The sequence below is a fragment of the Trichosurus vulpecula genome, chromosome 4 (assembly GCF_011100635.1).
Source record: "Trichosurus vulpecula isolate mTriVul1 chromosome 4, mTriVul1.pri, whole genome shotgun sequence".
Taxonomy (NCBI): domain Eukaryota; kingdom Metazoa; phylum Chordata; class Mammalia; order Diprotodontia; family Phalangeridae; genus Trichosurus; species Trichosurus vulpecula.
Genome location: NC_050576.1, coordinates 286,963,743 through 286,990,268, shown reverse-complemented (window position 1 = coordinate 286,990,268; position 26,526 = coordinate 286,963,743). Strand labels below are relative to the sequence as shown.

The 26,526-nt window shown below is 36.4% G+C and overlaps 1 protein-coding gene across 2 annotated transcripts in view; it reads left to right on the top strand.

The window, feature by feature from the left end:
• SPAG16 (sperm associated antigen 16) overlaps positions 1 to 26,526 on the top strand; it is a 1,249,495-nt gene that overhangs the window by 661,051 nt on the left and 561,918 nt on the right. For both annotated transcript variants that reach the window (XM_036756892.1, XM_036756890.1), the window contains exon 12: positions 788 to 973. In XM_036756892.1, coding sequence (XP_036612787.1) covers positions 788 to 973 — 186 coding nt within the window. The remainder of the gene's footprint in view (positions 1 to 787; positions 974 to 26,526) is intronic.

Genomic DNA, 26,526 nt, shown 5'->3' with positions numbered 1-26,526 from the left:
CCTGAAAAAATTAGAGAGAATTTCAAGGACAGCTAACAAGTAATATTCTTTCCTTTTTAAGGAAAAAAAAAGAATTACATGAACTAATTTTGTTTCTCAGGAACTGCTGTAAAATGATAATAGAAGAAAGATAAGCCTGGTAGACCTGATTTGGTTTTTTTAAGCCAAGGCATACTGGGAGCTGAAGAGACAGAGGTCAGTCAGTGACAAGTTCCATGAATAGTAACTGTCCTCAGAAACCAAAAGGCCATGAACACACATTGTGGAAAATTCTTTTTGTCACGTCCCAATTTTTTGAACCATTCTCTAACACTCGGCCCCAGTTCTTTCTTCTTCAAGATACCTTTGCTGATCACCCCAGCCAGAATTGATCTCTCCATTTCTGTAGTCTTACATCATTTACTTTGTACCAGTCATGTGATATTGCCACATATAGGCTGGAATTTTAGATATGTGTATGGGATTTCTTTTACTAACATTCAAGCTTCTTGAGGTTAAGGTCAGTGTGTTGCACAAGTTTTTTATTATGTACAATCCTTTGTGTAATGCCTTGTCCAGAGTATATAATAAGTATTTTTTATTGATTAAATGAATAAATGAACAGAAAGAGGTCTCTTCTAATAGTGTGCATTTTTTAACAGTAAGGACACTTTTCTACTTAGATACGTAGGAATTTGGATAATAATAAATTGACCTTCACTGCAAGATTGCCATTATTTTAAAAATCAATTCAAATCATATGTGCATATATTCCAACACATTCTCTATTCTCTATTCTTATTAACAGTGGTACCAAGTTGGCTACCTCCAGTGGAGATACTACAGTGAAATTGTGGGATCTGGTCAAGGGTGATTGCATTCTGACCCTGGGAGGACACAGTCATGCTGTCTGGTCCTGCACATGGCATTCCTGTGGAGATTTTGTAGCTTCTTCCTCATTAGATACAACTGGCAAAGTCTGGGATGTCAATAGGTAAGGAACTCTTTTTTTCTCTTTTTTAAATTTGTTTTTTTTTATTTTTAGTTTACAACACTCAGTTCCACAAGTATTTAGCTTTCAAATTTTCTCTCCCTCCCACTCCTCCCCGCAACCACCCAAGACAGCATGTGATCCAATGTAGGTTTTACATATACCTTCACCTTGAACTTATTTACATAATAGTCCAGTTATAATGAAGAATTATAACCAATGGAAAGAATCATGAAAAAGGAGAAACAAAGCCAATTTTTTTAAAAAAAAACAGGAAAAAAAGAGAGAGAGAGGAAAAAGTTTGCCTCAATCTGCATGCAGACTCCATAATTCTTTCTCTGGATGTGCATAGCTTTTTCCATCAGTCTTTTGGAGTTGTCTTTGAACCTTGCATTGATGGAAGAAGTCAGTCTATCAAAGTTAGTCTTTACAGATATCCTGTGTCTGTAATTGTGTATAATGATCTCCTGGTTCTGCTCTCCTCACTCAGCATCAGTTTGTGTAAGTCATTCCAGGTTGTAATGAAGTCCACCAGCTCCTAATTTATTATAGCACAATAGTATTCCATTACATTCATATGCCACAATTTGTTTAGTCATTCCCCAATTGATGGGCATCCCCTTGATTTCCAATTCTTTGCCACCACAAAAAGAGCTGCTATAAATATTTTTGTACATATGGGTTCCTCTCCCACTTTTATAATCTCTTTGGGATATAGTCCTAGAAGTGGTATTGCTGGGTCAAAGGGTATGCACCCCAAAGGTGCATATGCCCTTTGGGCATAGATCCAAATTGTTCTCCAGAATGGCTGGATCAGTTAACAACTCCACCAACAATGTAATAATGCTCCAGTTTTCCCACATCCTCTCCAGCATTTATCATTTTCTTGTTTTGTCATGTTAGCCAATCTGACAGGAGAGATGTGGTACCTAAGAGGTGTTTTGATTTTCATTTTTCTAATCAATAGTGATTTAGAGCTTTTTTTCATATGCCTATAGATATCTTGAATTTCTTCCTCTGAAAACTGCCTGTTCATATCCTTTGACCATTTCTCAATTGGGGAATGACTTGTATTCCTATAAATTTGGCTCAGTTCTTTGTATATTTTAGATAAAAGGCCTTTATCAGAGACACTGGTTTTAAAGATTTTCTACCAGTTTTCTGCTTCCCTCCTTTTCTTGGTTGCATTGGCTTTGTTTATACAAAAACTTTTCAATTTAACGTAATCCAAATTATCCATTTTGCATTTTGTAATGTTCTCTATCCGTTGTTGAGTGATGAATTCCTCCCTTTCCCATAAATCTGACAGGTAAACTATTCCTTGCTCTCCCAAATTGCTTATCGTATCAGCCTTTATTCCTAAATCATGAACCATTTTGACTTTATTTTGGTAAACTGGTATGCCCAGTTTCTGCCCTACCATTTTCCAATTTTCCCAGCAGTTTTTTGTCAAATAGTGAATTCTTAGCCCAGAAGCTGGATTCTTTGTGTTTATCAAAGAGTAGATTGCTATAGTCATTGACTACTGCGTCTTGTTTACCTAACTTATTGCAATGATCAAGGCTCTGTTTCTTAGCCAGTACCAGGTAATTTTGATAATTGCTGCTTTATAGTACAGTTTAATATCTGGTATGGTTAGGGCATCTTCCTTAGCATTTCTTTTCATTAATTCCCTTGATATTCTGGACCTTTTGTTCTTCCAGATGAATTTTGCTATTACTTTATCCAGCTCTGTAAAATAATTTTTTGGTAGTTTGATTGGTATGGAACTGAATAAATAATTTAAGTAAAATTGCCATTTTTATTATATAAGCTTGGCCTAAATATGAGCAACTGATGGGTTTTTCCATTTATTTAAGTCTGACTTTATTTGTGTGAAAAGTGTTTCATAACTGTATTCATATAGGCCTTGGGTTTGTCTTGGCAGGTAGACTCCCAAATATTTTATAGTGTTTACAGTAACTTTAAATGGAATTTCTCTGTCTCTTGTTGTTGGGCTTTGTTAGTAATATACAGGAATGTCAAGGATTTATGTGGGTTTATTTTATATCCTACAACTTTGCTAAAGTTGTTTATTATTTCAAGTAGTTTTTTACTTGATTCTCTAGGATTCTCTAAATCGTCATATCATCTGCAAAGGGTGATAATTTAGTTTCTTTTTAGCCTATTCTAATTCCTTCAATTTCTTTTTCTTCTCTTATTCCTAAAGCTAACATTTCTAGTACCAAATTGAATAATAGGGGTGATAATGGACATCCTTGTTTCGCCTCTGATCTTATTGGAAATGCATTAGCTTATGCCCATTATAATAATGCTTGCTGATGGTTTTAGGTAGATGCTACTTATAATTTTAAGGAAGACTCCATTTATTCCTATGATTTCTAGTGTTTTTAAGGGGAAGGGATGTTGTATTTTGTCAAAAGCTTTTTCTGCATCTACTGAGATAATCATATGGTTTTTGCTAGTTTTGTTGTTGATATGATCAATTATGCTGATAGTTTTCCTAATATTGAACCAGCCTTGCATTCCTGTAATAAATCCTACCTGGTCATAGTATATTATTATCCTCATAAGTTGCTGCATTCTTTTTGCTCATATTTAATTTAAAATTTTTGCATCAATATTGATTAGGGAAATTGGTCTATAATTTTCCTTTCTCTGTTTTGACTCTTCCTTGTTTAGGTATTAGTACCATATTTGTGTCATAAAAAGAATTTGGTAGGACTCCTTCTTCACCTATTTTTCCAAATAGTCTATAATGTATGGGAATTAGTTGTTCTTTAAATTCACATGTAAAACCATCTGGCCGTGGAGATTTTTTCCTAGGGAGTTCATTTATGGCTTGCTCTATTTCTTTGTCTCAGATGGGGTTATTTAAGTATTTTACTTCCTCTTCTCTTAACCTGGGCAATTTATATTTTTGTAAATAATCATCCATTTCCCTCAGGTTTTCACATTTATGGGCATACAATAATTCCTAATTATTGTTTTAATTTCCTCTTCATTGGAAATGAATTCACCCTTTTCATTTTTGATAGTCATAACTTAGTTTTCTTCTTTTTTTAAATCAAATTGACCAAAGGTTTGCCAATTTTATTTTTTTTTCATAAAACCAGCTCTTAGTTTTATTTATTCAGAAATTTTTTGATTTCAATTTTATTCATCACTCCTTTGGTTTTTAGTATTTCCAATTTGGTATTTAATGGAGGATTTTCAATTTGTTCTTTTACTAGCTTTTTCAGTTACATGCCCAAATTCATTGATCTCCTTTTTATTTATTTATTCATGCAAGCATTTAGAGATATAAAACTTCCCCTAAGAACTGCTTTTGCTGCATCCCACAAGTTTTGGTATGTTGTCTCATTATTGTCATTCTCTTGAATGAAATAATTAATTGTTTCTGTGATTTGTTCTTTGACCCACTCATTCTTTAGGATTAGATTATTTAGTTTCCAATTAATTTTTAATTTATCTTTCCATGGTCCTTTATTACAAATAAGTTTAATTGCATCATGATCTGAAAAGGATGGATTGACTGTTTCTGCATTTATGCACTGGATTGAGAGATTTTTATGCCCTAGTATATGGTCAATTTTTTGAGTATGTGCCATGTACTGCTGAGAAAAAGGTATATGCCTTTTTATCCCTATTCAGTTTCCTCCAGAGTTCTATCATATCTAACTTTTCTAAAATTCTATTCACCTCTTAACTTCTTTCTTGTTTATTTTGAGGTTAGATTTATGAAGTTCAGGGAGGGGGAGGTTGAGGTCCCCCACTAGTACAGTTTTGCTGTCTATTTCTTCCTGTAACTCCCTTAACTTGTCCTCTAAAATGTATATGCTATTCCACTTGGTGCATATATGTTAAGTACTTATATTGCTTCATTGTTTATGGTGCTTTTCGGCAGGATATAGTGTCCTTCATTATCTCTTTTAATTAGATCTATCTTTGCTTTTGCTTTGTCTGAGACTGGGATTGCTCCTTTTTAACTTTAGTCGAAGCACAATATATTCTATTCCATCCTTTTACTTCTACCTGGTGTGTATCCCCCTGTTTCAAATGTGTTTCTTGTAAATAACACACTGTAGGGTTATGGCTTTTAATCCATTCCACAATCTGCCTCCATTTTATGGGAGAGTTCATTCCTTTCACATTCACAGTTATGATTACTGTCTGTGTCTTTTTCTCCATCCTGTTTCTCCCCCGCCCCATTTATGCTTTTGTTTTTCCCTTCTCCCTTCCACTCCTTAAAAGAGTTTTGTTTTTGACCACTGTCTTCCTCATTTTCCCTCCCTAATGACACCCCTTCCTTATCTTACCCTTTTCCCTTTGCTACTTCTTCCCTCCCTTCTATCCACCCCATCCTCTTCTTTCCCCTTTCCCCTCCTACTGCCTTTAGGACAAGTTTGATTTCTATACTTATGAGAGTATATTATTCCCTCCTTGAACCAAATCAAATGAGAGTAGAGCTCAAACACTGCTTTTCTCCCTCTCTTTTTCCCTCTATGTTTTTGTGCCTCTTCGTGTGAGTTAATTTACCCTTTTCTACCTCCTCTTCTCCCGGAACATCGCTTTGTACTTTTTATCATCACATCAGTTACTTTAGACTGACACCCTCAGTCTACGTAAGTCCCTTTCAATTGTCATAATAACTGTACCATTCTCAAGATTGACATATATATATATATATATATATATATATGTATGTATATACACACACATACATATAAATCCTATATAAGGATATAAACAATTTTCTCTTATTGAATAACATAGTTTCATTTTCCCCCCGTTTACCTTTTTATGTCTCTCTTGTAATTGAAGATCAAATTTTCCATTGAGTTCTGTCCTTTTCATCAGAAAGTTCTGGAATTCCCTTATTTCATTGAATGTCCATCTCCTTGCCTGAACAATTATGCCCAGTTTTGCTAGGTAGTTGATCTTTGGTTGTAGTCCAAGCTCTTTTGCCTTTAGAGTGTCATATTCCAATTCCTCCTGTCTTTTATTGTAGAAGCTGCAAGATCCTGCAAGATCCTGACTGTAGTTCTACAATATTTGAATTGTTTCTTTCTGGCTGCTTGCAGTATTTTCTCCTTGGCCTGATAATTCTGGAATTTGGCTACAATATTCCTTGGAGTTTTCAATTTGAGTTCTCTTCCAGGGGGGTGAGCAGTGAATTCTTTCGATGACTATTTTACCCTCTGGTGCTAGGACCTAAGGGCAGTTTTCCTTGATGATTTCTTAGAAGATACTGTCCAGACTCTTTTTTTCCTTATGGCTTCCCGGGAGACCATGTGCTGTGGCCTCTAGTATCATGAGGTTGTCTGGCTGCTGGAAATCTCCTCTTCTTCTAGGCCTGCCCTGCAGCTTAGGTGGTCTCAGCAATTGTCTGTGGTGGTGTCTGCCACTCCCCCTGGCTGTGCAAAGGCATGTCTGGGGTACTGGTGTTGATTATTGCTGGCTCCACCCTCCTTGGGCTCAGAAGCTCCCATTGTTCTGAGGTGGGGCCTGCTGAGACATCTCTTTTCCTGCATTAGTCTTCTTCTGCCGCCTCAAGAGGGGGACTCCCCAGCTTCCCAAGCTACAAGGCTACTGAAGTCCCACTTCTGGCTCCTCTATTTCAGCGTTTCTCCCGAGGGGGTATTATTTGGTTGAGGAAGGGAGGGAGAGCCATTTTACCTTGTCATCATGGCTCCCAGAAGTACAAAAAGGCAAATTTCAAACCTTTAGACTGTGTGTTGGCTGAAGGCCTCAGGGGTAGCTGCTCCTGTGGCCACAGGCTCTGCACTGGTGTCTCCAGTAGCTCCAAAAGACTCCTGGCCTGGGCTAAGAGGCCTATGGATCCATTGCCGCTGTTGCTGATACTTTCACCCTGGGCATGCTCCTGCTTCTGCTCCCACATTTCTCTCTCCCAGCACTCTCCCAGACCATTGCTGCTCCTTTTCTGGGGTGGTCTGCTACCGTTCCACTCAAAGCGCTCCCACCCAACTCAGTCTATTAGTGGCTTCTAACTCTCATATCTGCTCAGACTCACTTTTTTAGAGGTATCTGACAGAATTTGTGAGAGAGCTCTGGTAAGATGCTGTTTTCATGTGGCCAGCTGTGCTCCACCCTGGTAAGAAACCCTTTAAAACACTTTTGCTCCTTGTAGAAACAAATAAACACTCATGGAGAATATTCTGAAGAGATGCTTTGTTGGTTTTCTTTTGTTTCTTTTTTTGAAAGCTGAGAATCCCTTTCACAATCTATTAGTGTATATTACTTTACTTTTATATTTTGTTTTGAAGTCTTAATTATACTCCATTGACACAGCTGAAGCTGGTTTACTGGCTAGTTACTTCTGCTCATTTTTTCATCATGAAAGAAGAAATCCAGTGACTGATTTAAATGTTATTTATATTAATAAACCTGATTTTTGCATATTTTCCCAACCCAATTCATTTTCAGTTGATATACTTGAATAGGTGTGACTAGGGAAGAAGTAAAACTGTTATTCTGTTAACACAGTCAATTCTTTTTAAAATTTATTTATTATAAAACCAATACAAATATATGTCTTGTATTTCACTGAAAATCACCTTTAAAAAGTGAATCCCTTTCTTGTTAATGATTGTAAGATTCTAGAAGGAAGGAATTTGTCACTTTGACTTTGTACAAATATACTTTGGTGTCATATATGACAATGTTTTGGACTGCTCCTAGGGGTGATTTGCTATGCAAAATGGTTAAAATTCTAGCAATGTCAGTAAAAGTAGCCAAAAGATAGAAATAATTACAAAGCTGCTAATGTGTTTAATTCAGAGGGCAATAGATGTATAGATTCAGAAAGAAACTGCCAGCTCAGGAACCTCTAGGAGTACAGAAAGCATAGGGAGAGGAATAGCAAAGAATGGGGAAAGTGCATAGGTTAGCAGGGAAGACTCATCAATATCCAGTTCAAGTTCAATCCAGGAATCAACAGAATGCTAAAGGGAAAAAGCCCAAATTAGGAAAAGCCTGAGCCAGTGCTAGAGCTGAGTAAAAGTTAAGATTTAATTACCAAACAGAGCTCAAAGTCCAAAATAGTCAGACAGTTGATGAAATTGCTTTGACAAAGGTGGGCCTATCTCTGTTTCCTTTTGAAGTAGCAACAATATGCTATTGGCCATGGTCATCAACTAGAATTTGAAGGGCTCTTGACCGCAGTGATCTATGTAAGGCATGATGGCACTATTCCCCATCTCCACCATTAGAAATGTTCAAGAGATAGAGTTGGGCTTATTAGTCTCTTGACTGACAAAAATCTATCTTCAGTCTAACTGGTTCCCACATTTGATCTTTCAACCTAATTTCTTCCTAGACCAAAAGATACTTAAGTTATTAACACTCAGGGCAATAATCCAGGATACATTGAACCCAGAATTATTTTTCCCCAGGTTCAAATTAGGTAACATATTTTTAAAAAGATTTCCAAACCAAATGAAATTTTTTTTAAATAGTACTTTTTTCCCAATTCCATGTCATGACAATTTTTAGCATTCATTTTCACAAAGATTTTGAGTTCCACATTTTTCTTCCTCCATTCCTCCCTTCCTTGTCTTCCTAAAATGGTAGGCAATTTGATATATGTTGTGCATATGCTGTCATGTAAAACATATTTTCATATTAGTCACAGTTGTAAAAGAACAGATCAAAAGAAAAAAACACAAAAAAGTATAAAGTAAGTGAAAAAGTATGTTTTGATCTTCACTCTGACTCCATCAGTTCATTATCTGGATGTGGATAGCAGAAGAGCTGAGTCATTCATAGTTGGTCATTACAAAGTGTGGCCAATACTGTGTGCACTGTGTTCCTGGTTCTGCTCATTTCACTTTGCATTAATTCTTACAAGTTTTTTCAGGTTTTTCTGAAATCTGCCAGTTTGTAATTTTTTATTGTTCAGTAGTGTCTCATTTCATTCACATATCACAGCTTGTTCAGCCATTCTCTAATTGATGAGTATCCACTCAATTTCCAGTTTTTTGTTACCACAAAAAAGCTGCTATAAATATTTTTGTACATGTAGATCCTTTTCCTTTTTTGATGATCTCTTTGGGATACAGACCTTGTAGTGGTATTGTTGGATCAAAGGGTACGCACAGATTGATTGCCCTTTGGGCATAGTACCAAATTACTCTCCAGAATGGTTAGATCAGTTCACACCTCCACCAACAGTGAATTAGTGTCCCAACTTTCCCACATCCTCTCCAACATTTATCATTTTCCTTTTTTGTCATATTAGCCAATCTGATAGATGCAAGGTGGTGCATCAGAGTTGTTTTAATTCGCATTTCTCTAATCAAAAGTGATTTAGAGCACTTATTCAACTGTAGATATCTTTGATTTCTTCATTTGAAAAAGACCTGTTCATATCATTTGACCACTTATCAATTTGGGAATGGCTTCTATTCTTGTAAATTTGACTCAGTTCTCTACGTATTTGAGAAATGAGGCCTTTATCAGAAAGACTTTCTGTAAAGACTTTTTCCCAGCTTTCTGCTTTCCTCTAATCTTAGTGGCATTGGTTTTGTTTGTACAAAAGCTTTTTAATTTAATATAATCAAAATTATCTATGTCATATTTTGTAATTCTCTCTATCTCTTGTTTGGTCATGAACCTGTAATTCACTTAACTTCTTCAAGAATTTGGATGCAATGTCACTTGGTGTATAGATGTTTAGTACTGATATTACTTCATTGTCTATGGTACCATTTAGCAAGATATAGTTTCCTTCCTTATCACTTTCAATTAGGTCTATTTTAATTTTTCTTTGTCTGAGATCAGGACTAATGCTCCTGATTTTTTTTTAATTTCAGCTGGAGCATATACTAGATTCTGCTCCAGCCCTTTACCTTTACTCTTTGTATCTCTCTGCTTCAAGTGTGTTTTTTGTAAACAGCATATTGTGGGATTCTGGTTTCTGATCCACTCTGCTATCTGCTTGCCTAATGATTACATTTAATTTTTTTTTGTACTTTAAAAGATACATATTGGTTACATGAAAAATTCATTTATGTAGAACATCTCTTTTCTCTCTAATGATAGATAATGAAAATGTTGATTTGTAATGGTTAGTGATTATTCTTCTTCACTTTTTTCCAAATGCATTATACCAAATACCAGGGCTTTTGGTATTGACATGTAATTGTACTTGTAATTACTCCAACGTTTGGTGAAGATTCTAATAAAGGAATATATCCCATTCTAAAATGGAGGCTGCATGGCATTATAAGTACTTGAACTTATACTTAGGAAGACCTGGATTCACGTTCTGCCACAAACACATACTAGTGGCACAACCCTGGGCAAATCGATAATCTCTCCGCATTTTAATTCCCATACCTGTAAAATGAAAAAAAAATTTAAATAGCATTTACATTACAGATTTGTTTGGAGGACAATGTTAGTTTCTATGCATGTGTGTATACACATACATATATATATTTACTACATGTAATAAATACATATATTAACATTAAATAGAAATATATATATATATACATATACCCATGCATATATGCACAGATATATATATATATTTATATACATATATATGTATATATATAACTTGTATATGTATATATGTAAAGTATTTTTATAAACTTTAAAGTGATATTTACATGTCAAAATTTTTGTCATTGTTATTCTTAACTTGGAAAAACACTAACAACAGGAATACTTCCATATACAATAAAGAAAACACAAGAAAGTATTGTATATTCAACCATAAATTTCTATTAAAGCTTGCTGCCACCAAATTTAGATTAAATTTAGTCTGTTTTCTTTCTTTTGATTATTTTTTACATTCTTTTCTTTTTAAATTAAGTTCCAAATTCTCTCCCTTCCCCTCATAACTCTCCCATCCACTGAGAGGGCTACCAAATTATATCAATTACACAGGTGAAATCAGGCAAGATACATGTCTATATTAGCCATGTCACATGATGATGATGATGATGATGATGATAATGAAAGCAAGAAAATTATGCTTTATTTGCCCTCAAAGTTCATTAGTTCTCTCTCTGAAGGTGGCATTTTTTCATTTTGAGTCATTTGAAATTATCTCAGATCATTTTATTGGTCAGAGTAGCCAAGTCTTTCACAATTGATCATTATCACAACACTGCTGTTACTATGCACAATTAACTCCCAGATCTTCTCATTTTATTTTGCATCAGTTCATATAGATCTTGCCATTTTTTTCTGAAGCCATCCCCCTCACACTTTGTCATTTCTTATAGCACAATAAGCTAGCATATTATCCATTTCATCAGTTTTAAGACATAATTCCTAGATTAGCAATTCAATGTTTTCTTTCAATTTCTTAATCATTTCTTTGATTTTCAGAACTTCTATTTTTTCATTTAGATGGAATTTTAAGAATCACTTCCCTAATTGTTGCTGCTGCTGCATGCCCATTTCATTGATCTGCCTCTTCTCTCTTCTATCAATGAAAATGTTATGTGAATTTTCCCCAAAAGACTACTTTGGCTATATGCTTTAAGCTTTGACTAATGGTATTTAAATGACTGATTATGTAATTTTTTCTTTGATCCATTAGTTTTTATAGATTATTTTAAAGTTTGAATCCTTTGTGAAAATCATCTTTACTATTTATACTTATTATTGGAGGGAAGCCAGTAAAGGATATGTTTAAAATCTCTGCTTTTCTGTATTTGTTTAGGAGATTGTTGTGCCCTAGTATAAGATTAGTTTTCATAAATATGTCATGTACTGCTGGGTAAAATATGTATTTTTTGTTCCTATTAATGGTCATCAGAAATCTATTATTACTAACTTTTCTGAAGTTCTGCTCTATTCTGATCCTTCATTTCTTTCTTGTCTATATTTTTGTTGGATTTCTCTAGGTCTGAAAGGGGGACATAGGGATTTGTAACTATTATAGTTTGCTATCTTTTCTCCTTCCAGTTTTATTAACTTTTCCTTTAAATAACTATATGCTATGCCATTGAGTAAATATATCTTAAATATTTATATTATTTAATTGTCTATCACGCCTTTAGGTATAATACAGTTTTCCTGCTTATCTCTTTTAAACAAATTATTTTCTTTTTACTGGTCTGAGATCATGATTGCTGCCACTACTTTTTTTTAGGTCATCTGAATAATAAATTTTGCTCCAGCCTGTCATGATAGTACTTTATTATTCTGTATCTTTCAAGTGTATTTCTTATAAATAGCATATTGTTGGATTTTTAAAATCCTTTCTTCTTTGCATTAATTTGTTACATGTGTTCTTCCCATCATTGTATATTCTCATGCTTTCTATTTCTTTCTTCTGTCTTGACAAAGAAGGTATAAAGGAGAAGGAATGTGACCTGTATTCGAAGGTGTTTGCTTTCAGTCTATTGACTCTTCTCTCTTCTCCTCATCCAGACTCCAGTTGCTGATTCTTTTGCTATTTTCTTTCCTTGTGATCTCCTTTTTATAATATGCCCCCTGAATTTGAAATTTGTTTTGTGTAAGAATATTGCCTCCGTGAAAATACAGCTTCCTCAACCTCTCTCCCTTTTCTCTATTCCCATTTGTTTCCCTGGTAACCTTAATGAACTATTACACCAAAGTTTGTGTGTGTAAATATGTGTGTGTTTATGAAAAACTCTCCTTTCTCCAATTAAAATAAGAATGAAGCTCATGTGAAGCTTAATCTATCCCAAGCCCTTTTCCCCCATGTTTTTATATTCTTTTAACACACTTCACTTATGAAATACAGTAAGTTCCATGTCTTTTTTTAAAAAAATTTCCTTAGTGAATTCATTTCTCCTTTCATCTCTTAACAGTATAAAAATCAAAACAAAAGTACTTGCTATCCCCTTCTTCCTTAATCAATTTTCTACTTGACCTGAGAAGATATTGCATTCTGGAGAAGCACTTTTTTCTTCTCCCCCTAGTAGAATGGAAATACTTCATCATCACCTAGTCCCTTCCAGTAACTCCAATTTATTTGCCTTTCAAAATTTATCTTAACTCTTTTGTCAATTCATAGTTTCTGTTAAGCTCTGGTCCTCATATCAAGAATCCTTAAAAGTCCTCTATTAGAAGTCCAATTAGCTGTATAGGCTTATACTTAGTCTTTCAGTGTAAATTATTTTTGGTTGTAAGTCCTTTATCTTTTGCTTTTTGCAATATTCTAATATTTTCTCTCCTTTAAATTAATTGTTGACAAGTGTTGTTTGATCCTGAGTGTGGTTCCTTAGCAGTTGAATTCTTCACTTCTTGAAGTTTGAAGAATTTTTTTTTTTTACCTAAAACTCTAGACTTCGGCTCTAATGTTCCTGGGAATGGAGTGACCAGTGGATATGTTCTTTGTTCTCTCTACCATCTGATTCTAGTAAATTTGGGGAGTTTTTATGTATAATTTGTTGAATGTGGCACCTAGATGGTTTTTGTGATCATGGTTTTCAGGCAGCCCAAAAGTTCTTAAATTATCTTTCCTTAACATTTTTTCCAACTCATTTGTTTTTCTTACTAAATACCTAACAATTTCTTTTTAATTTTTAAAAATTAAAAATCATCTATTTTCCATTCCTTCCATTTTCCCCCTCCAAATCAATTAAGCAAAACCCTTGGAACACAATCCTCTTTAGATACTTCCGAAACCATATGTTTTATTCAGCATTTTGAGTCCATCATTTCTCTTCAATCTACTTACATCATGTGCTTTTTTCACTGTATTACACTCAACTCTAAATTCCAAAGTCTTTCAAAGTATTTTTTTTATTATCTTAGTCTGGTATAAATTATGCTCCTAGTTATCATTATATAAACCTGCATCAGTTTGTAGAGTTGTTATCAGTTTCTTCTGAAACTGACCACATCGTCGTTTATGGCAGAACTCTGTTCCGTTACTTTTATATACCATCATTTATTTAGTTGTTCCTGAACAGGTAGGAACTACCCTAGTTTTTGCCACTATGAAAAGAGCAGCTATAAATATTACTATATGTATATCCTTGTAATTTTTCTTTTATTGCTTTTATAAGTATGCCTAGTAGTGACAATATTACATTTTTTTCCAGTATTTTTCATTCTTTTTATTTCATTTAAATAGTTCTTGTTGTCTCTGGGAGTCCTTGAATTCTATTTGGTCTTTCTAAATTTTCATGTAGCTTGCTATATGTTTAAGGCTATATACTTTCTGCTCCAAACTATCTATTTTCCTGTCAGTTCCTACCCACACCCAAGTTATTTCTTTTTTCTTTTTGATTTTCTCTTTCATTCACTCTTGTAGTCCTTGAAGCCACCCCCTGCTTCCCCCACTTAGGTTCTGCTTTACTTGTTGTAGAGTTACTCTCTTCTTCTGGTGGTGAGTTAGTGAGATGTGTACCCCAACCATGTGAAGACTACCCCTCAGTGGAATAGGCAGTTGTGAACAAGTTGTTCCAACGGCCATTAAGGCAGCTGAAGTAGGTGCTGTGGAGGGCTTAGAGCTTGGTCAGACATCGAAGATGCCAAGGTTTTCCACTGCATCCTTGGCCATTGCCAATTGTCTTGACTTTCATCTTGCCATTGGACTTCTGATGGCTCTGGAAGAGAGAGTGAGGCTGATGACTTTGAGAGACTGCCTCACTTAAGTCCAATTCATGCTCAAGTCAAGGCATCACCTGTGATGTCATTGATCCTCTACAAAAGCTAATGATGGACAATAGCAGCAGCAGCAACACCACCACTTCTTGGCTATCTCTTGACCTGTAATATTTTTCACAGTGCTCTCTGTCTTGTTTGTGTCCCTAGGTTCAGTTCTTGATTTGGGACTTCATGACCCCTCCTCTCCATGATCTTGGATCAGATGGTCAGGTTCTCCTTGTTCCTAACCTCAATTTCCTGGGCTCTTATCAATATTAACCTTTCCTGAGGTGCCATGCTCAGAGCACCAATAGATTTCACTGTCTCTACTCTGAAATCTACAATCTTTCCCTGATCAAGGTATTGCTAGAGGCTTCTGGTCTGTTTGCCTGACTAGACTATTCTTGAAGCATCTACAGCTTCTGGCTTTTTGTACAGTTCTGGGCTATGTAAAGGAGCTTATTGATGCTTCTTTTGTATTTCTTGATCACTTTTTAATTTGGAGCCTTTTTTAGAGCACTGCTGGAGTATGTATGGGAGAGTCGGCCTCCTCTATTACCCTTCATGTTGTCATTTCTATTCTTAAAACATGAAACTAGCCCAGTGCCTCCCCCCTGCCCACCTCACTTGTGACCTAGATGTGAACCTTTATTCTTCATTTTCCTAGCAAGGTCCTGTCATTTCTACCCATATAACATCTCTTTTATCTGCCCCTCCCCCTTTTCTCCTCTGACACTGCTATCACTCTGGTACAGGTCCTGATCATCTCAAGCCTGGACTGTCTCAGTAACCTGCTGGTGATTTTCCTACTTCAAATCTCTCCACACACCTGTCCATCCTCCACTAAGCTGTCCTGATGATTTTTCTAAACAACAAGTCTGACCATGTCCCCTCACTATTGAATCAATTCCAGTGCTTCCATATTTCTTCCAGGATCAAATATAAATTTCTTTGGCTTTTAGAGCCCTCTACAACCTGGCCACTTTTTTACCTTTCTAGTCTTCTTACACACAGCCCCTGCACTTCCACCCCCCTCACATACACACACATATACACACATCCTTTTCTAACCAGTGACACTTTTCTCTTTGTTGTTATTTTCATATGGCACCTTATCTCCCAAAATGGAGCCTTTTCACTGGCTGTCTCCAGTGCCTGAAACCCTCCCTCTTCCTCTCTGCTTCCCTGGCTTCCTTCAAGTCTCAGCAAAAATCTCACCTCTACAATAAGCATTTCCTTGTTCCCCTCGATGCTAGTGTCTTTCCTCTATCGATTATTTCTAATTTATCCTGTATGTAGCTTCTTTGTGCATAATTGTTTGCAAGTTGTCTCACCCAGTAGACTAAGAGCTTCTTGAGAGCAGGGACTGTATATCACTTTTCTTTGTGTCCCTAGTACTTATCCTAGTGTGTGCACATAATAGGCATTTAATAAATGCTGATTGACTGACTAATTAGGTCTCCTATAAGCTTCGGTGATTCCCTGTTGCTTTGAGGAGGAAAAATAGAGACTTCTCTGGTATTTATAGCTCCTTAGAATTTCACTCTATTCTCTCTTCTTAAATGGACTTTCCATTCCTCCTGGGCATGTACTTTATATGTCAGTCTAACTGGCCCACGTGGTATTACATGTTCTGTCTTCTGTCTCCTTTCCTTTGAATATATAGGCTATTCTCAATCCCTGAAATGCTCTTCCCCTGTAACCCCTACCTCCCTTTAAGATTGTAACAACAATGTTGCTAGCAGCTACTGTGGGGGTGCAAGACTGACAACTCCAGCACACAGAAGAGCTGCCAGCATAGATTCTTTGATCTGCTTTTCTAAGGAAAGCAACTTTAAGGGGTTAACAATCTCACTTTAGTTAAACATACATACATCATTCACTTAGTTCAGAGGGGAAAGCCAGCATCCTGAACTTCAGAGAGAATACAAACAGAAATTACAAACATACATTATATAAACAGAGGAAATAACACAAACCATCTATCCATAGCAATACATAGTTCCCAGAGAAGCACCAACATCTGGGTTTTTCTAAAGCTGGTGGGGGCAGTGTGGCCCCTCCGTGATGGCTACCCAGAGTATGGTCAAATCACACAACACTTTTCCAGTGAGTGACAGCCCCAAACAAAATGCTAACCTCTGAGTTCATATACCCTGTTCAGGATCAAAGGGCATCACAACCATGTGACTCAAACCTATGTGAACTAGTCTTTCTTGTTTCTTAAGCAGATCACCAAAGTCTCCTGGATTTAATTAAAGAAACAAAGGCCAGACTCATCAAAGGGATTTGATTACTTCAGTTGTCCAAAAGGGAAAACAGTAAAAAAAAAAAAGTCCTACCTTAATTACCAGTACAAAGATCTACTTCCTACAATAGAATTTTCCTGATTTTCCCATTTGCTAGTGTACTCCAGCCCCTGAAATGACTATGTATTTATGTTGTACACACACACACACACATATACACACACATATATAAACATATGCATTTATGTTGCATCTATGTACATATGTACAACATAAATACAGCCATATATACATATATATGATGTTTTTATTTGCATAGATGTAGTTTCCTCCAGTTAAATTTAAGTTTCTGTATAATAGAGACATTTTTGTGTTTGTCTCTATAGTCCCAGTGTCAAAAACAATGCATAGCACAATGTCTATCATATGAGTGTTTAAGAAAGACTTATTGCAGTGAGTTGGATTAAACAGAAATTGTATAAGTTTTCAGTTATTATTGAATTTAAGAAAAAAATTATGTCAGCTTACTTAATACAAATATAGGTTATTAAAACAGAATACTCATACCTGTAAAAGATTAATCAAAACCCAGTTCTTCCTGTCACCATCACAAGTTCACAACGTTAGCTTGACAATCATTTCTTATGACACTCAAATCCATATATCATCTTCCCATTGATGCCAAATAGATATGGATGTAGCAGACCAACTTGCTTCCTGATTGATGTCAAACACTCTGTAAACACTGAATTCGCCTTCAAAAGCCAAGAACTCATCATCAGTGTCAAGGGCAGTGCATTGTCATTAATGAGGAGAAATGCCAGTATTGGCTGAGGACAAGTATTGACTGAGAGACTGATTTTTTCTAGAGTAGATGTCAATATATTTTTCAAAGTCACAGTCAAAGCATATTTTTGGTACTGGGTTTCTTCTCAAAATTCTACTCTAGTGTTAGACCTCCAGTAGAGTTTTAAATCAGTGCCTTAGTTTAGACTGGGTTCAGAAGCATTTGGGCTTTGGCTCATGCTTCTTTTTGTAGATGCAAAGATATAAAGCACGCTTAGCAGCTGCCCCGTGCTCACTCTGCCATGTGGATGTGGCAGAGCTCTTTACTAACATAAGATATACTAAGGAAAGTCCAGGGTTAGGGAGACTACAAATACCTCTTTTGCAGCTCCCACCTTCCTTTTTTCTCCCTGTCCCAAGCCTACTGGGTGGATGCTAGGATAGGGCAGAATCCTTTCATTATTCCAGAACTGGGACATTTCCTAGTGTGTGGCTATGTGAAATGAGTGCACGGCTAAGCAAGTTTTATGAAACTGCTGAAGTAGTAGGAGATATAAGCAGCACATGGATCCTGGATCTAGAATCATCAAATGCCTTCTTAGGAAAAGTTTACAGAGGGCTTTATCCTGCATGAATCTGTGGTACCATGGGTGCTGGCTGGTGGATGCTTTATTAGAAAGTAATGGTGCCATGTGATTCCTGAGAGCAATGACAGCAGTTATTTAGTCATGAGTGTACTAAGTCATCAACATTAGGACCAAACGTTGTTGACAGCATATTACATACTCAAGTTGGAGTTTGAAAATTAAAGTTGTGATATGTGATCTTGATGTATGCTTAAGGTAACTCAGGTTCTGACAGTGAGCTCCATGGAACCCTAGAGACAAACTACTTTTGATCCCTCCATCTTCCAGGCAAAACAGAAGCCTGGAGAAACTAAGCTACTTGTTTAGGATCAGACAGCTAGTTAGTGGGGGAGCTAGAACTAGTGTTCAAGTATCTTTGTTACTAGATCAGTGTCCTTTCCATTATCCCATTAGGCTTCTTTATGACCTTCAAGACGGAGAAGTTAATCTGGCTGAGGTATTGCTTACTGTAAAGAATTATTTAAAACAATGTAGATGAACTCTAAATCTTAAATATAGATCTGGAAGGTTTCTTACAGGTAATCTAGTCCAACCCCCTCATTAAGGAAATGAGGGCCTAAATTAGAGCTGAAATGACTTTTCCTAGGGGTCTTCACAATAGAAAGGAGGAAGAATTGGGATTTGAACCCAGGTGCTCTGACTCTAATTTATTAGTCTGTGTATTGTACAGATATAACCCTAACCTGTGTCTAGGACATTGATTTATGCAACAGAGCTCAGATTCATAGCAATTCTGCACTTGGAATGGCAGTTAAGAACCAGCTCATACTTGTTCCCCCATTTAAAGAACAAAACTTGCTCACAATAGGCTTGCAGTTGGGCCTCCAGCCCTGTGCTAGGAAATGTCACTCTTTCCTGTGCAGTTCCCATTGCACCCTCATGCTTCAACGTAATGACAGGGTTGCCACAGATATTTATGATAAATAATATAAAATCCAGCAAATTTGTACTTTATCACAATAAATTTAAAGGAAACAGCAATGGAAGTAAGGTGAGGCCCCTTCCATCGTAGTTCTCTTGTGTTTGTTTCTTTGTGAGCTCCTGTTCCTGTGAATGAGTGGATTTGATAAAACACCCACAGTCACCTGCACTTCCCCATTTGTCCAGTCAGATGGAGGTCTCATTCCTCACTGTTACAGAAGTGAGCTCTAAATGTGGCCGGCACAAGCTTGACTTCAGTCTCGATATGCTGCTCTAGGATGACTGCCATTTCTCCTTTCCTTCCTAGTTCTCTAGAGTCTCTCACCAACCAGTCATACCAGGGAGGGAAAACTTCTGACCCTCATTCAAGAGTTTTTCTCATTTTAGTTTCCTCTCTTCCCAAAGTGGAAAGAACTGCAAATCACAGAGGATTTTGTGGTCAGCTCACCATGGTCAGGAGTGGTTACCCTAGTAATTAATTGTGCCTTCAACAAGTAATTATCTGACATGTGCTATCTGCCTAACAAAGTGTTAGGTCCTTTGAAATACAAAAGAAGTATAAGACCTGGATTCTGCCTGCAAGGCCCTTGCCTACAAAGTCATTCTTCTTTTTATAATATTTGAATTTATTTTAAACTTAAAGATAAAATAAGAAAAGAAAAAAAACACATTTCCGTGTATACCCAGAACATGAGAGGATTCGAAATAAAGCAATAAATTTCCATTTCAAGAAAACCTATATAAATAGTACACATTATTTTCAAAGCTGTCCATCTTTACTTTACTTCCTTGTATGTTTTCTTTTGTCCTTTGCTGTGTACTTTTTACTTTATTTTTACCCTCTTTCTCTCCCCTCACTCAAGAAGGCTACAATTAAGTACGGATATGCATACATAGATAGAACATGGATATGTGTATACACACAGATACACATATACAACTACATACACATACACACATATGTATATATATACACATGTACATATACATATATTCATAAGCATACACATATACACTCAAACGCATATATGTAAGATTGAATTATGCCTCTTTCTACTTGTCATCTAATTCTCTACAGGTGTATAGCATCTTCCTTCATAAGTCCAAGTCTTTCCATATTTTTCTGAATCCACCAACTCATCATTTCCTACACAACATATTCTGATCCAAACACATTCTATCTGGGAGATTATCTGTGAGAGTTTTTCCCACTAATTTTTCTGCATTCTCTCTATTCTCAGCTACATAGGTTTTATTTAAACAGGGAACTTTTAATTTAAAATAATCAAAATTATCCATTTTATACTTCAACACTGCTCTCATTATAATATCATTTAAGGTTTGACACTACTGAATCTAGTTCCTTCACATCTTTTTCTCCTGTTTTCCTTGTAGTTCCTGACCTTCTGCACTTCCAAATGAACCCTGTAATTATTTTTCTGATTTAGTAAGATAATTTTTAGTAATTTAATTGGGATGGTATTACTTAAATAGATTTGTTAGGTAAAATTGTCATTTTAAAATTATATTAGCATTACCTGTCCATGCACAATAAATATTGCTTCAATTATTTAGAACTAACTTTATATAAAAGGTGTTTTGTTTTTATATTCATATAGTTAGTTCCTGTGTCTGTTTTGGCTCTCATTTTTTATACTGTTTAGCTATTTTTTATGGTCTAAAACTATTGATCAATATTGCTGATACATAGTGTAGTTTCTCTATTTTTCTCTTTTGGTTAAATCTGATTTTAGCTTTAACTTTGAGATCATGATTACTATCCCTGCTTTTAACATAATAAATTCTACTCCTGACCTTTATTTTATGTTTGTGTGTATCTCTCATTTTTATAGCATTTCCTAAAAGCAACATATTGTTGAATTCAAATTTTTAATCTGTTTCCATTTTATGGGTAATTCATCCCATTCACGTCTCTCTTTCTCTGTGTGTGTGTGTGTGTGTGTGTGTGTGTGTGTGTAATCCATTTATCTAAATATTTATATATTTATATTTTCCTACTTCCCATTTTCCTCACTATCCTTCTCGCTCTATTCCTATCCCTCCTCACCCCTCTACTTTACCTCTAGGTTCTCTCTTGCCCTCCTATTCTTTAACCTACCCCTCCTCCAATAATCCCCGGTTTATCCTCTCCCTCCACCCTATCCCTTTACCCTCTTATTTCTTTCTGAATTGAAAAGATTTTATACCCTTCTAAGATGTTTCACTTTCTCTTCTATTTTTCATTATTTATATTTTATTTTATTATTTCTTGATCTCTTATAACTTTGCTAGCTTCCCCTTGCCCAATTCTTATTTTTAAGGGTTGTTTTCTTTCTTAAGATTCTGGATAGCCTCTTCTAGTTGGTTGACTTTCTTTTCATAATCTTCTCGATAGTCTTGAATTGTCCTTACTTTAAAATTTTTCTCCCTCAGTCTCTTTTACTTGGTTTTTGAAGTCTTTTTTTAGTTCTTCTATGGACAGGTGACCATGTGTCATTACTCTTTGGGGTAGGCAATGCTTTTTTAATTTTAGCATCCTTCTCTGAAGATGAACCCCAGTCTTCTCTATTTCCATAGTAACTGTCTACATTTAGATTTTTTCTCCTTTTCTGCACATTTTTTAATTTTAGGAGCTTATTATTATAATCACCTCTAATATTGGGCTGTGGGAATGCTATTTCTGGCCTCAGGTCCTTGTTACTGTTATTTTTTGAGCTTTGTCCTGGTCCCGACCTCTGTACTCCTTTCTGCTTCCAAACCACAGCTACGGGCCTTTGGCACAGTATGCTGAAAATGCTCTTGCTCCCTGAGAAACCTCCAGTGGCTGTGTCCTCCAGTGTCCCTCTGGCCTGGGACCAAGACCAAGAACTCAGCTCTCCTGTAAGTGTCTACAGCCAGCAGCATCCCACCCCACTGCTTCTGCACACACTGGGTGTGTGCTGGCTTCTTCTCACTGAGGACCACTTCTCAGCAGCACAGCCTGGCATCCCTTGAGGCTCCCTCAATCTTCCCCCACTAAGACTCCTGACTCCCCCCACTTTACAAGAGGTGAAAATTCCTGTGGCTGACATGGAAGCTACCACCCAACCCAGCTTCCCCTATGACTTGCCACTTTCTGTTTCAGTGGAGTTAACTTGGAGGTATTTGCTCTTCACTGGGTCTAAACCTCCATGCTGGGATTTCTCTTCAAATCTTCTCTGGTTGTCCTAGGAGGACCACTGTTCTGCCCCAACTCTTGTTTATTTTTGCTGTTCTACACTGACCATGAGGTGCTATTTCATCTTGTTTGTGGAGGAAATCTGGAGAACTTGGAATTTTCTGACCTATTCCATCATCTTCCCAGAATCTTCTGTAAAATCATTCCTATAATGTCTTCATAAGAAGAATTATAATCAAAGCTAAAGATTTTGAAAGACCTTGTAAATTGATTCTGGTCCAGAGCCTCTGGCTGTCTTGGGAAAGTTTTCAACACCAAGAAAACTATTTATCTGTCTCTCTATTTATGTACACACACATATCTATCTATCTATATCTATATCTATATATATATACATATATACACACACATACATGTATATGTGTATATACATACACACACACACTGCATTGGCAATCAAAATGGGCTCTTAGCACTTAATTCAACCAAGTGCCCTTGGAGAGTTTGGCCTTTACTTCCTGATTAAATTAGGTAACTAAGGTGGGGCTCCAGGTGGGACCCATGAAGGGAGGTCTGATTATATCTTAGCTCCCAAGTAGGCCCCAAACCCCTAGCTATTAGGTGCTAAACCAATGTGGGCATGAAGCCCTCAAGGTCTTAGGAGGAGATGCTAACTCTAGAGCCAATAGTAAGAGCTTAAGTTCTGATCCCTCAGATGACATTTGATGATGGCTAAAGAGTGCATAAAAAGAGAAGACAGAGCTATTTGCTTAGGGCTCTTGGCAGTGAGGTGATGTGGAGACTCCAGACAGCTATAGAGCCCTCCAGCTTGTAAACCCAGATGTTGGGACTTTGTTAAACTCTGGTAACTATGCATTGAGATTTGAATCAGACAAGGTCTGTCTGTTGATGTTTGTAATTTGTTTGTATTTGCTTTGAAGCTCAGGGTGCTGGCTTTTCCCCCTGAATTGAGTAAATGATATTTGTGTACTGGATTAAAGTAAGATTGTTAACCTCTTGACATTGCTTTCCTTAATAAAGAAGATCAAAAGAACCTGGGCTTGTAGCATTCTGTGAGCTGGTGGTTGTTGGTTTTACATCAGCTGCTAGCTGGTTTGTTACAACACACACACACACACACACATATACATATACATATACATATACATATACATATATATATATATATATATAATGAGTACAACAATAAAATGAAAGAACAAAAAATTGACATTCATTCAATATTGTATAATTATAAATACCAAGCTTGGCAGCTGAGAATATATGGGAAAGAGCAGCCTCTTTTTCTCCACCCAGGCCTTTTCTTTTTAAAGGTAAGAGACTATGAGTGTGGAACATTGCATATACTTTGAGACTTAGTTGATGTGTTGGCTGGTTCTATTGACCTGTTTTCCTTCTTCCCCTTTCTTTTTTTCTGCTTTTGTTACAAGTGATGACTCACTGAGTAGAGGAGGCAGGAACAATGTATTCATAAATGAAAGTGGTATAAAAGCACATATAGCAATATTTTTTAAACAGTAGTAGCTTTTAACAGACATTTCTAGAACTTTTTAGTATCCACAGTATTGAATTGATGAAAACCAATAGCTTTATTTAATGTAAACCTATGGATTTCCTTTTAGAAATGTTAAATTTTACCAAACCACATTGCTTTTGCTTTGTTTTTAAAGTTACATTTACAAGCAACCATCAGTAGTATTCTTCTCACTGTTCTATTTAGGGAAATGAGTTGACTCAAATGTTAAAATAGTTCAATTCTATCATAAAATGAGTTTCTGTGATATTGCCTTAGGAGATAATAGTTAAAATAAATGGTATTCTCTACTAAGTAGTTTATTAGTGAAGGAGCTCATTTTGAAATCATTTCATTAGAGAAATGGTCAAAGAAAAAAATCTTAGAATCATACACACACACACACACACACACACACACACACACACACATATATATATATATATATACACATCTTAGATTTTAAAATATCAGCATTGCATATCAAGCTCTACAACTCAAAATTCAGGTTTTTTCTACCATACTTAAGCACAAACAAAATCTCTCCCTCTGTCGGTTTCCCCATCTATAAAATGATCTCTAAAGTTCTTCCAGGTATGAATCCAAATAGATAATGCTAAATCCAAAACAACTTGCATGTGATGGAACCTTCTGAAGATTCCTGTTCTCTTTATTTCAAATTTGAACACAAGAGTAAATAAAAAGAGCACTCTTAAATCATCTTAGTCATCACAAGGCATCAATGAATGTGATCCTTGATGTGGGTACTCCTTCCATCAAATAAATCACAACCTGTATTAGCAAGTACCCTAGCGCACCCAGGATGGCCTGCTAGCACACATTTTGATCTGCTTTTATAAAGGAAAGGCAGATTCAAAGGGGTTATCAATTAAACCATACAGACTTTATTCTATCTAATCTTCTCACAAGGGTTGCTGAGCAGCAAGCTACAGCATTCCCTAATCATCCTTCTCAAAGGGCCCAGCGAGAAGGGGGGGCAACCCCCCCATGTCTTGATGGGGTCAATTGAAACAGGCACAACTTGTGCATTCCCCTAAATCCCCTCAAGCCTCAATCGGTGCCAACTGAGGCAAACGTAGATACCCCTCAAGGCTCGATGGGGGCCAGTGAAGGCACACACAGCATCCTAGCTTATGCATTTCAATCCTAAAGGTTCCCCACTCACTGACCAGTGCCCCCCCTGCTTTATACTTACACAACCCAATCATGATTGCACAGAATTTTATATATCATTGATCCTGTACACCTTAGTCTTCTTCAGCAGATTTCTCTCACTATCTTCTCTTCTCCCCCCTCTTCGAAAACCTCCACATTTTTGTCATGGCACAGGAATCATTCCTGTCATACAGGTTTACAATCTCAATGTGCTTATCAACGCCTTTCTGTCATTCACCAAACATATATAAGCAGTTAACATCCTGGATTCCTTTTTTTATATCTAAAATATTTACTATATTTTTTGTTAGCTTATTTATTTTAGTTTTCTTTTTTTCTTTTTTTGTTGATTTAATTTATTTAACATTTTTAGTTTTCAGCATTGATTTTCACAAGAGTTTGAATCACAAATTTTCTCCCTATTTCTACCCTCCCCACCACTCCAAGATGGCAAATATTCTGGTTGCCCTGTTCCCCAGTCAGCTCTCCCTTCTGTCACCCCACTCCCCCCAATTCCCTTTTCCCTTTCTTTCTTTTAGGGCAAGATAAATTTCTATGCCCTGTTGCCCGTATATCTTATTTCCTAGTTGCATGAAAAAACTTTTTTTTAACATCTTCTTTTAAAACTTTGAGTTCCTAATTCTCTCGCCTCTTCCCTCCCCACCCACCCTCCCTAAGAAGGCAAGCAATTCAACATAGGCCACATGTGTATCATTATGTATAACCCTTCCACAATACTCATGTTGTGAAAGACTATGTTTTGCTCCTTCCTATCCCACGTTATTCAGTTTTATCCCTTGACCCTGTCTCTTTTCAAAAGTGTTTACTTTTGATTACCTCCTCCCCCTATCTGCCCTCCCTTCTACCATCCCCCCCTTTTTATCTTCTTCCTCCTTCTTTCCTGTGGGGTAAGATACTCAATTGAGTGTGTATGGTATTCCCTCCTCAAGACAAATCCAATGAGAGCAAGACTCACTCATTCCCCATCACCTGCCCCCTCTTCCCTTCCTGCAGAACTGCTTTTTCTTGCCACTTTTATGTGAGATAATATACCCCATTCTATCTCTCCCTTTCTCTCACTATATTCCTTTCTCATCCCTTAATTTTATTTGTTTAGAAATCATCCCTTCATACTCAACTCACCCTATATATTCCCTTCAGCTACCCTAGTACTGAGGTCTCATGAATTATACACATCATCTTTCCATGTAGGAATGTAAACAAAACAGTTCAACTTTCATAAGTCCCTTATGATTTCTCTTTCTTGTTTACCTTTTCATGTTTCTCTTGATTCTCTTGGTCTTTTCACGGAGAAAGCTTGAAAGTCCTCTATTTTATTGAAAGTCCATATTTTGCCTTGGAGTATGATACTCAGCTATCCTGGGTAGGTGATTCTTGGTTTTAATGCTAACTCCATTGTACTCCAGAATATCATATTCCAAGCCCTTGATCCCTTAATGTAGAAGCTGCTAGATCTTGTG